General features: G+C 48.7%; 1 protein-coding gene across 1 annotated transcript; it reads right to left on the bottom strand.

Annotated features, from left to right (window-relative positions):
- Positions 1–449: 449 nt before the first annotated feature.
- On the bottom strand, positions 450–11,458 carry LOC119433452 (uncharacterized protein KIAA1143 homolog). Its single transcript, XM_037700662.2, has 3 exons — positions 11,217–11,458; positions 11,035–11,158; positions 450–3,875 (listed from the first exon to the last, which is right to left on the bottom strand). The coding sequence occupies exons 1-3, from the start codon at positions 11,322–11,324 to the stop codon at positions 3,685–3,687; spliced, it is 423 nt and encodes a 140-aa protein (XP_037556590.1). The 5' UTR covers positions 11,325–11,458; the 3' UTR covers positions 450–3,684.
- Positions 11,459–12,261: the final 803 nt, after the last annotated feature.

The raw sequence follows: 12,261 nt of genomic DNA on the forward strand, positions 1-12,261 counted from the left end.
TTTGCTCTATGGCGGTGTCGGAGCAATGCCGGTCCGGCAGGCGCCGCCGCGTTATTAAGCGCGCTGCTAAGAGCATTGTCGGTGCGCGGTATGTTCGAAATAAGCGTGTTCGAATTAACGAGATTCGACTGTAGCTAAATTAAAGAGTCGGAGGTGAACTCACTCAGGCACGTGTACGTAAAAAGTATTTATTTCTTGAAGCGCCACCGCTTCAAACTCTTCGCGCCCAGTCGCGGAGTCCGCACTGTTCGGCGCCGCGCCTCCGCACCAAAAGAGGTGAGAAAGCGCGTGACTGCGCGCTGTTCTCTTTCGCGGCCGTCGGTGGGGCGGCGTTTATTCGTATCAACCGACGCAGGCTGAAAATCGATTCGTAACAACCGTTCTCTAGCACGTTGCAAAGTAATGGGGCTCGGCCGGGACCACAGAAAAATTCGTATTAGCCGTGATCGTATCATCGAGCTTTTACTGTAGTCAAAATGAATCAACTTCCAAGTGTTATTCTGCATAACGGCTTGATGCAAGCTGTTTGTGCCCTTTGTAGCGTCGGCAGCTCAGTGTAGCAATGGACTGTTGCTGTTATGCGGTACCTTGCTCATGCCCTATTCCGATTCTCCTGGATTTGACAACTTAGTGTACCTGTTCGTGCTGCTGCAAATGTTGCTTGTCAGTTGTACACTCACCATTTTTGCTGAAATAATATACATTCGCAATAAAACGTTTTGGCACAACACGCCAGCTCTAGGTTTCTATCGCTTGACTGTTCCAACACAATACCTCCCAAATTTCGTTCTGCCTTTTATTGACTGTGGCTATCATAAATCAGTACAAAGAGGGTAAAACGTAAGGAGAAGTGCGGAAAATGACAGTTAAAACACATAAAAATGGCCTAACTGAACAAAATAGGTAAGGTCAATTATTCAGAGCTTGAATGTGTCCGACTTCAGCTTCCATCTCCCTCAACATCTTGGTTCAAATAAAAAAAATTTATGTTACTGAGCGCACTTGACCTGCTTTTCTGTCTCTGCTGAATACACTCCTATTGGCCGAATGCTAGCTCACAGTGATATTTGCTAATCGATGTGCCCGGGGATCATGCCGCTATCATTGGTGTGTGCTTTTTCTGCTATATTTTGGTGGGCATAACCCAAACATATCAAATTATCTGGTTAAATACAAATCAAAGACATGTGCATGCCACTGGGTGTAGCCCATTTTTTGAGAATGGAATGCATACAGCAAATAGGTCTTCTATTGGGGGCGAGCTCCACCACTGGAAAAGCTGGTGCCACCATCGGCGTGACGTGGTATGAGGGATCACTAGGACACAGCGGCCACGTTGTCTGCTTCGGAAGCGCCGAAGCGAGCTGAAAACGACAGTTTAGTCCCAGCTGTGCTATGGTTCTGCTATAGTGGGGATGTTTTCCCGCTTCAGGTGTCTGCTTGACAACACTTGAAAGCACTATAATAGGTAGTGGCTTCCTTTGAAGGCGTCCATCATGGTAGGCTATTGCTCGGTACCGCAATGGCGGACGCAACGGAGCCCGGTGTCAGCCTTCACATGTGACCGCAGGCCAAGAAGCTGCGTGTAGCTTGGATTATGAAACTTAGAACCAGCAAGCAGCCATCGGCTACAACTCGGGTGTGTAGCAAGCACTTCTGCGAGGAAGATTTCTGCTACGGCGTTGGGGCTGCGATGCTCGGTGAGTAGCAGAACGCGCGCACTGAGAAGCTCTCCCACTCGTGCTGCCCAGTTAATATCGTGAAGATTTGGTCTATGAACTTGTTGGTGCTAGATACTGGCAAGTTCACCAGAATGGAAAGGGAATGGTAAGAAGCAAATCAAAAAAGGCATGGCGTATGCTCATGTTTGTGTTAGCACCAAACAATGAATGTACTGGATTAACAAAAAGAAGCAGCGGGAAATTCCTCGCTGAGAGAAGACCGATGAACATACAGCGCAACGCAACTTAAGAAATAACGATATTGAAACGTTTAAGAATTTGAAAGGGAAAAAAAATGAATGGTCGCGATGGCACATCACGAGTCGACGTATAGCGTCGAAGTCCCTAGTTATAACGAAATTATTTTTCAACAGCTTGAAAGCGTCCATGCAACAATGGTTGCTGGTGTAACTGTCAAATGTTCATATGCTGCGGCCTAAAGCTTACGGCATGGTGCGAAAACGTCCTCGCAGCGAAAGCGAAACATTGTGTGCGGACATGCATGCAGACGCGCAGTCTGTCACTGCGAAACCGTACAATCGCTTCATTGAGGCTTCATTCTGTTATGCTCCATTTGGTTATACAGACAGCACACTATAAGAACATATTTCACATAGACTGTCCTCAGCGACTGCCTACCTTTCACGCAAGAAGCTGGTTCGGGGGACTCCATCGCGGTGACCGCGCACAATGGGCGTTCACTGTGCGTATTCGGTGAAGAGATAGCGCCTGTAAACAATTCTGCACTTTGTTTGCCTAAGGTTATTATTTTGACAGTAAGAAACTTCTCTCATTTGGAGAGTACTTACAGAAATGGCCAGGAGCGCTCCCGCGTGTTTTTTATTCAGCGCCAACAGCCAAACCATGAGGGAGCGCGCCGCATTATTCCTCATACTACGCAAGTGAGGCACTTCCGGCAGATGGTGACTCCGTAAGTCCTCGCCCCCAATACAAACATAACACCTGGGCCAAGATAATGCAATAAGAATTCCCTTTCCATGCTTTGTCAGTGGACTGCTGATTGTATCTTTGCAATGTGACAAATGCACACATGAAGACATGGTTTTGGCACACCAAGATGGCAACTGTGTGCCAAGTGTGATTTCTCATAGAGGAGCCACCAAACCCTATGTACTAACTTGAGTCCAACTCCTAAATAACTTGACAACAGAGCCTTATCTGTCATTACACATTTCTCCTCTATTTGCAAGAAACCCGAGGCACTCCAGGTTCCACACTATATTCGTACGTAAACTCGTGTAGCCCTGTGCATGGCACTCACTTCTCTCTCTCTCTAGAGAGAATAATAATCAGCTGATTAAAAAGCTAAAGTGTAAGCTTTGGAAGGTCCCTCAGTGAACAATGCAATAAAGGCCTGTTCTGCACACAGTGTTGTGCGGAAGTAAATTATGTCTTAAAAAAGATAAATTGGAAAACTTAAAAAAAATTGCTGAAGCAGTCTCACTGTGTTTTGAGAATAGAGAAAAGCAACTAGTATTGGTGGCTTCCCTAAAATTTAAGCAAATTGGTACAGGAATGCACACACTACATTACACGTCACAAAGAAATTTACAAGAAAAATGCAGGTTGCGGTGACATGCTGTCACATTCTACGGCCACACGGGCTTGAGGAAGGTAAGGTGCATATGCACACACAATCTCGTAAACACATCGCATCTGTGGGCATTGGGTGCAACAAGAATGTGGCAGTTCGGAAGGCCTTAAAACGACAGAAACTATGCAATGTAGACACTTCCCCTCATCAATTGTCCAAAGGCCTTACAGAGCAGTGCCACACACCTTTACAACACATTTTTAACAAGTATGTGCTGCAAACAGCTGGAAACAGCTTAAGTACAGCCCACCCAGTCATACTAGTGAAGAACTTGCCCAATCACCATGCTGCTCGGAAAACCAATAATGATGGCCGAGTGCACACAGTGCATCCACCTGCATGCCATTATTAGTCCTCATCATCATCATCATCACCAAAAGACAGAAGACGGCTGTCTCTGACAGAGTTCACTTGCTGGCGGCGGCTCTTGTCAACCTCCTTAACCCTCTTGGCTTGCCCATCTGTTGAAACGGTGTCGTTTTTCCTTTTAGTTGGCTTCTTGAACATTATCTTGCCATCGGCAGGCTCATTATCTGAAACTGCAAACATAAGCATGATCAATGGTGATGAATAAATGTGTGAGAGCCTACCAGTGAGTAATCCATGGGCATGACAATTTGAAAGACAACTGGCCTTTAGGATTCGCTATTCTTGTCACAAGTAAAAGTGGGCTAATCACAGAGGAAGTCATTATGTTGACTTAGGGGCTAAACATGGTGACATTACTCAATTTATACCACCAATTCAGAAGGAAAATACAGCAACACTCAAACGATATCGTCCACGTTACAGCAGTATGCAGCACAAGCCGTTTTTACTTGTGTAGAAGGAAAGGTTGTCTCGTGGTATTACTACTACTACTTTAACGGATGGGATGGATTTATTTACAAGAATGATGGATGGTTAGCGTAGCACAAGGGACAGGATGGTCATCCAAGGCCATCAGGCAGCGGCCAGCTCCTTGCGCACACAACTTCCTCTTCCTTCGGATGCGCCGTGCAGCGTGACAATTTCTCCAGGGGCAGACGAAGTTCGCCGAGCGAGTTACACAGCAGCGTGACAATTTCTCTGGGGGCAGACGAAGTTCTCCGAGCGAGTTACATAGCCCGATGGTGGTACAGTTTGAGTCGGGCGACGTGCATGACTTGTGTGTTACGTGACCGCCGGTTATGCAAAGTCACTCTTGCGATGACGTAGGTCACGTCACTCAGTCGTTTCAGTTGATGTATGGGCCAGTGTATCGAGACTGAAACTTTGTGCACAGCCCCTTTTTCCGCACAGGTATCCAAAGCCAAACAAAGTCCCCAGGAGCATATGTGACAAGCACATGTCGAGCGTCATAACAAGTCTTGGCACGATCCTGAGAGGAGACAGTCCTGAGGCGGGCCAGTCGACACGCTTCTTCGGCACAGCATAAAGTCTGGCCTAATGAGTAGTCCTCATGTGGGGACCAGGGAAGGATGGTGTCGATAAAGCTTTGGGGGTTGCTAGCATAGAGAAGAAAGGCGCATAGCTGGTGACTTCGTGCTTGGCAGTATTGTAAGCGTACGTAACAAATGGTAAGATTGAATCCCAGTTTTTGTGATCGGTGGAGACATACATGGCAAGCATGTTGGCCAGCGTACAATTCGTGCGCTCAGTGAGTCCGTTTGTTTGCGGATGGTAAGAGGTCGAATGCCGGTAATCAGATCCACAAAGACGTAGTAGTTCTTCAACAACATCCGCAGTAAACTGCCGTCTACGATCACTAATCACAACGCGTGGAGCATCATGGTGGAGAATGACGGAGTACAGCAGGAACGATGAAACGTCTGCTGCTGTAGCCGAAGCGAGTGCCGCCGTCTCAGTGTACTGGGTCAAACAGTCCACACACACAATAATCCAGCGACGACCGGAAGTAGACTTGGGGAAGGGACCTAGCAAGTCGACACCAACTTTTTCAAATGGCATGGTCGGCGGTTTAACTGGCTGCAAGGCACCTGCAGGAGGCGTCGTTGGTTGCTTATGGCATTGGCAAATGGCACAGCTGGATACGTACTGCTTCACCGTCTTCCAGAGCTTGGTCCAATAGAAACGCTGGCGCAGTCGGTGAAGTGTCCGAGCAAAGCCAAGGTGGTCTGACATGATGTCATCGTGCATGGCGTGAAGTATCATAGGCCTCAACGTCTGGGGAACCACGAGCAGAAGTGGAGTGCCTTCAGCAGAATAATTCTTATACAATAAATCTTCAAAACTAATGAAAGGTGAGCCGCGTGCAGGTGACCGAGCGGCGTCAAGAACAGCTCGAATAGAAGGGTCATGCTGTTGCTCATGCTTGAAGGCGGTGGCATCAGGGAACTTGGCGGAGATGGCAAGGAGGTATTCATCTAAGTCATCGTCCGTATCTCGCGTGCTTGCTGACGGAAGGCGAGATAAACAGTCAGCATCGGTGTGACAGCGACCACTCTTGTAAGTGATAGAAAAGTCGTATTCTTGAAGCCGTAATGACCACTAATCGGCTAGATGGATCGCGTAGTCCAACCAACCAGCAAAGAGAATGGTGATCTGTTACTATCGTGAAGTGGTGGCCGTACAAGTATGGTCGAAACTTGTAGGTGGCGAAGACTACCGCAAGGCATTACATTTCTGTTACGGTGTAATTCCGCTCAGCCTTGGTAAGAGTACGGCTTGCGTAGGCGATGACTTGTTGGCGTCCGCTATGTATCTGTACGAGTACAGCTCCAACACCCAGACCACTAGCATCGGTGCAAAGCTCACTTGGGGCCTCTGGGTCAAAGTGGTGCAAAATTGGAGCTGAGGTGAGCAGAAATTTTAGTTGACAGAATGCAGACTCACATTGAGTAGTCCATCTAAACGGTGAGTCCTTGTGAAGGAGTGACGTGAGCCAATGAGCTAGGCGTGCAAAGTCCTTAATGAAACGGAGAAAGTACGAACATAGTCCCAGGAAGCTGCGGAGGTCTTTCACCGTCTTCGGCTGGTTGAAGCCACGAACGGCCGCAAGCTTCTGGGGGTTTGGGCGGATGCCTTCTTTGTCGATGAGGAAACCCAAAAAAAGCGTTTGACGTTCGCCAACGTGGCACTTTTTGGAGTTTAGTATCAGTCCAGCTCGCCGTATGCAGTCAAGCACAACTTGAGTCATTGGTTGTGCTCGTGAAATGTCTTGCCGTAAATGACAATGTCGTCCTGGTAACACATACAGATTTCCCATCGAAGTCCCCGCAGGATGGTGTCCATGAATTGCTCGAATGTCGCCGGAGCATTACACAAACCGAAAGGCATTACGTTAAACTCGAAGAGTCCGTCCGGCGTTACGAAGGCAGTCTTCTCCTTGTCTGGCGGGTGCATCGGTATTTGCAAGCAGCCCGAGCGCAGATCGACAGAGAAGTACGAGGCAGAATGTAAAGTCAATGGCGTCATCTATACGTGACAGAGGATACACATCCTCCTTCGTTACTGCGTTTGGGCGTCTGTAGTAGACGCACAATTGCCACGAATCGTCTTTCTTCTTGACCAATATGACTGGAGCCGCCCAGGCACTATTGGACTCCTGGATGACGCCTTTCTATAGCATGTCTGTAACTTGCTCGGCGATCACTTTGCGCTCGGCAGGAGAGATGCAGTACGGTTTCTGTCGTAACTTGCTCGGCGATCACTTTGCGCTCGGCAGGAGAGATGCAGTACGGTTTCTGTCGTATTGGCGACGCTGTTCCAGTATTGATGTGGTGGTGTGCGCGGGAGTACGGTGGTGACTGCAGACACTCTTCAGCAAAGTCAAACACTGACGCATAGCGGGCAAGGAGCTCTTGGAGCGCTTGTTGGTGGGAAGAGGGGAGTGATTTATTAATCATGCTACTAAACTGTGAAGAGTGGTCACTGAGTGTCGGGCTTGCATCCATAGAAATAGCAACCGCACGAATGCTCGCAACACTATCTTCTTCAAAGTGTGCTACCTTCAGTCCGGCAGGCAAAACAACTGACTCGGAGGACAAATTCACCGTCCAAACGTGAGCACAACCTTCTATGACTTCGATCAGTGACCGAGGGACAAGTACATTCTTCTTTAGAGTGTTGACGTATTCAGCTTCAATTAATCCACAGCAGGAACCAGTACAGATGCGTGACGAGGTCACAGGGATGAACATTGCCGTCTGCGCAGGCAAAAGTACATCAGTGGACACAGAAAATACTTCTTGACGATCGGATGGAATGTCGTTTAGCACGGGTGGTCTGGTATCGCTGCTGAGTGAAGTTTCACCAGCCCTGCAGTCTAATGTTGCTCCACAATCCCGTAAAAAGTCAATACCAAGAATTATGTCATGCGTGGCGTGTGCTAGTACAACAAAAATCGGATCGAAATGCCTTTCCACCAACGGTTATCATGACGGAACATACTCCCACAGGACGTAACAGTTCACCGCCAACTCCGTGAAACGTGGTATTTCCATCCCAAGCAAACATTACTTTCGGTCCGAGGCGATTCTTGAACGCAAGCCACATCACAGACACAGAAGCACCAGTATGTACTAAAGCCACAGTATTAACACCATTGACACAAACACACACTTTGTTCTTTACCATAACAACAGACGGAGGCATTTGAAAAAGTGATCGTCCCGCGACCTCACCTCCATCGGTCGCACCAGCTAGTTTCCCAGCTGGGGCGGCGTAGGCGAGCGGCGACGTGGAGATGGCGATCGATGTGTCCGAGTCGGCGGTGGAGCCAGGCTGCGGTCGGACATGGGGGAGTCATTCCTTGGCATGTACGTGTAGTCTCGATGTGGCTGGCGGAAAGGGACAAATGGTTGCCAGGATGTAGCTTCTTGCATGCGAGGCGGACATGCGCGATCTCGTGGAGCACACTGTGGGCGACGGCGGCAATACCTCGTGATGTGTTCCTGAGCCCCGCAGCTGTAGCACACAGGGGGGCTGCGATTTTCATTGATGTTGGGTACAAACCTTCAAGGCGCATTGTAGACGGTAGACGACCCATGTCGAGGCTGTCTGTCATGTCGACGTTCAAAACTCGTTGCTTGTGGCTGGATCATGGTGCTCTGGGCATGGGCGTTGTCAGAAAGGGGGCGGTCACCGCAGGCAGGTCGCGGCCAGGCCGCCTGCGCCTCCAAGTAGAGTTTATCAACGGAGCATTGGTAGCAAACGCGGTTGGCATCTGGGCCTTGAAAATGAGCCAGTTCATTTCTAATAACTTGCCGTACCAAAGCAGCCAGGTCAGTAGAGGCAGATACGTCCACACTTGCTATGTTGGTCACGTTGTCCAGCCGACCACACTTCGGAAGAATGAGGCGTGTCTTCAGAGCCTCGAACGTACGACAGTGACGCCTTAAGTCGGACTAGGTAGTGAGGTCTTCCTTAGAGATCAAAAAATTGTACACATCTTCGGCAATTCCTTTGAGTAGGTGTCCAACCTTGTCCTCGTCCGACGTGTTTGCTTTCACAATTCCGCAAAGCTTCAGGATTTCTTCAATATAGGTGGTACACATCTTTCCCGGTAACTGCACTCATCGTGAAAGTGTCCCCCTGCTCAGCCTTTTTCTTTTTCGAAAGCGAATTACCAAAGCATTTCTTTATCTCTTCGACGAATCTGCCCCAAGTTGTGAGCGAGCCCTCATTATTGTTGAACCACAAGAGGGCAGTTCCCGCAGGGAAAAAGACAACGTTAGAGAGCTGCGCAGCCGTGCTCCATTCATTGTGGCGGCTCACCTTCTCGTAGTGTCTCAACCAGTCCTCGACGTCCTCATTTGCTTTGCCTGAGAATGTGCGTGCTTCTCGATGAGGTGTCCAGTAACTGGCTTGCCTCGGGCGAATGCTTTCTGTCGCGATTTCTTCGCGAACGTCGCCTCCATCCAAATCGCTCATGTCGACGTCTCCCGGTGGTAGCCCGGCCAACCGTTTGCTGTGTCGAAGGGGTAGTAGAGTTCGGTCGTCCAGTCTGATGTACCCAGCACCTTCCACCAAATTGTAACGGATGGGATGGATTTATTTACAAGAATGATGGATGGTTAGCGTAGCACAAGGGACAGGACGGTCATCCAAGCCCATCAGGCAGCGGCCAGCTCCTCGCGCACACTTCCAACGTCCTCTTCCTTAGGCTGCGCCGTGCAGCGTGAAAATTTCTTCGGGGGCAGACGAAGCTCACCGAGCGAGTTACACAGCAGCATGACACTATTATTATGTGTAACATAAAAGCGAGATTTCTACCACAAAAACATGAAATGATCTGCCATACAGTGACAGCAAGGCTGACCGTGTATTACCACTACTCTACTACTACTCGGTGTAATATTCATGCGCTAAGGTGGTGGATATGGCTGCAACTCCAGCCACACGCTAAGTACGTCCCAAACAAGCAGTCTGTGTTTTGCTGCATGTGTGTAGAAACAAACTATACTATAAAACCTTACATTTGCCAACTGCCTTGTCAGCATGCCTGCTACCAGCCATGTTTAAATACATGTCATGTAATGTCATGCCAAGTACACATTTACTATTAGTGGCCCATCACCATCACCATAAAGTAGCACTGCTTGCACACACGCTGGTGTTCACGCAGCGTGATGCAAACAAGTGTTCTGTGTGAACTCGCCACTTGGCTTCAAAATGTTTGGAGGATCCCATAAAAACACAGCGACAGCGCCGAACTGTATCCTACTCATTTGGTGGAGTAGTTCTGTAGCCTAAAATTTCACCAGTAAACACAAGCAAAAGTATCGAAATAGACGACCCTCAGATACAATTGGTCCATTTCTATACATGTCTTTGCCGAAAATATGTTTAAAGTTTGTCCTCAGTATGTAGCACAAATGGAATATTCTCACTACCGCTCTTTGGAAATAATGGATTGCTTCTTCTTTCTGGGGTTTTACGTGTCAAAAGCAGTTCCGATTATGAGGCACGCCCTATTGGCGGGCTCCGGATTAATTTTGACCATCTGGGGTTCTTTAACGTGCACTACAACGCAAGCACACGGGCGTTTTTGCATTTCGCCTTCATCGAAATGCGGCCGCCGCGGCCGGGATTCGATCCCGCGATCTCGATCGTGCTCAGCAGCACATTGCTGCCACCTGGGGACGTATTATTATGTATTGTGCGAGGATTCTTTTCACGATCCATTTCTTCCTTCGCGTTTCTTCATTGGCTCCAATGATGCTCGGACGCCGCGCGTCGAGTGGTAAATTCCTCGTTGGCGTCATCTAGTATTCTCCTCGCACGGGCGCGGTACGTCGGACAGACATTCTCGCGCCTGTAGCGCTCGTACTGTATCAATCATGCCAAAATGTTTTGAAAAGTCACGGAAAGCAGCATACGAAAAGCCTGGCGCGAGCGAAGATACTGCTCCAGGAGGCCCGGTCTCTACTACGGCCCCTACTGCTCCCCGGGAAAATCAGTGATGTTATTTTGAAGGTAGCGCGTCGTGAGGCTCGAGAAAGCTATAATCTGGCATGACTGATACAGAACGAGCGCTACAGGTGCGTCGAGTAGCCTATCTCAGAGATGACGGATTCTGAACCAAAACGCTAAAGGAACCCTTACATAATACATACCCTTAGTTCTGTCAATGCCTAGCCTCCTCTTAGCTGCTTTCAGGCTCCAGCATCCAGTGCTTCCTTACTTTCTCCTTTATTGATCAAGTTACTAATAAGAACATAAAACTCGACACATGGGACGTCAATTCTATTTTACCTTGTTTTTGACTGTAAATGTCAGCTTCCTCTGCAGTCAAATCACCCGCCTTGAGAACGACGACGACAGGCTTTTCGTCATCGATGTCGGGGTCTGCAGTGTCCACAGGTCGGTGTTCTTCCCTCTGTCAGAGAGCGCAGAAATCAGTTATCCACGATTACAGAGACTTCGCGAGTTCTCACCTTCGTATCGACCGTCGGGCTTTCTTTGTAGCCGACGCGCTCCTTAAGCTTCCTCAAGAACGGAGGGTCCGATGGCTTTACGCATGTGACACTACTTCTTTTAGCCATTCTTATTAGATCGGTCCACACAGGCACAGACGAAGGTATGATAACTATGAACTAGAAACCCATAGACGAACTGGTGCGTTGCCCATGCCTTTAACCATGAATGCCAAGTCCCTAGATTTTCTGCTCTAAAGCAAATAGGGACTTTACGTTTATCTAACGTTGGTTTACCCTTCGCTAACGGGTGGCTTCTGACGAGCACATCAAAATTGGATTTGGCCATTGGATTTAACCGCTTGGCTACGGTAGCTTGGCTTCTGCTGTTGATGTTGTTGTGCGATGCCTCCGAGATTACGACGGTCAAAAAGCGCACGAGACGAAAAAACGACGCCCAATCTCGGAGACAACTCGTTACCCGCAAATGCCCAGATTTTATATTGAATTACCTAGAGCCATACAGTGCGGTAATAGCAGTATCCTTCTGTAATGGAAATATCCAGCAGATCAAATTAAAAAAAAAATGAAAAGTGTGAGGCTGTTTTCGGCATAGATTTTAGGGAGTGGGGTAAAATGTACAGCAGTAACATTCACTCAGTGGTTTCCGACGCTCACTTGGGGCCACGGTGTAAGATATATACTCTTTAGGTGAGGACACTCGCCAGACTCGATCGACCAGACAAAGTAGCCAAGGCGCGCGCCGATCGGCCCGGTGACGGCAGCGGATACCTATCGACAGTACGACGCAACTTCAACACAGAAAGCTTTTTATTGGTTTAATCTCCCGTTGTACCGGCGGTTCACGGGAAATCCGTAATGATTGAGTGACGCACGAAAGTAGGTCACCGGGGAGAGGGCATGCGCGCGTTCCTTGTCGGCGCACGCTCTCGCCTGCGTTCTAATTGAAGTTGCGTCGGTCCGCCGATAGGTATCCGCTGCCGTCACCGCCCCGATAGACGCGCGCCCTTGCTACTTTATCTGGTCGATCGCGTCTAGCAAGCAA

Source organism: Dermacentor silvarum, chromosome 1 (assembly GCF_013339745.2).
Source record: "Dermacentor silvarum isolate Dsil-2018 chromosome 1, BIME_Dsil_1.4, whole genome shotgun sequence".
Classification (NCBI taxonomy): domain Eukaryota; kingdom Metazoa; phylum Arthropoda; class Arachnida; order Ixodida; family Ixodidae; genus Dermacentor; species Dermacentor silvarum.

Excerpts from the sequence above, each read along its gene's own strand:
- LOC119433452 (XM_037700662.2), bottom strand. The coding sequence starts at position 11,324 with ATGGCTAAAAGAAGTAGTGTCACATGCGTAAAGCCATCGGACCCTCCG. Across the intron at positions 11,159-11,216 it reads GCCCGACGGTCGATACGAAG|AGGGAAGAACACCGACCTGT; the intron begins GTGAGAACTCGC and ends GCTCTCTGACAG. Across the intron at positions 3,876-11,034 it reads CATTTACAGTCAAAAACAAG|TTTCAGATAATGAGCCTGCC; the intron begins GTAAAATAGAAT and ends TTATGTTTGCAG.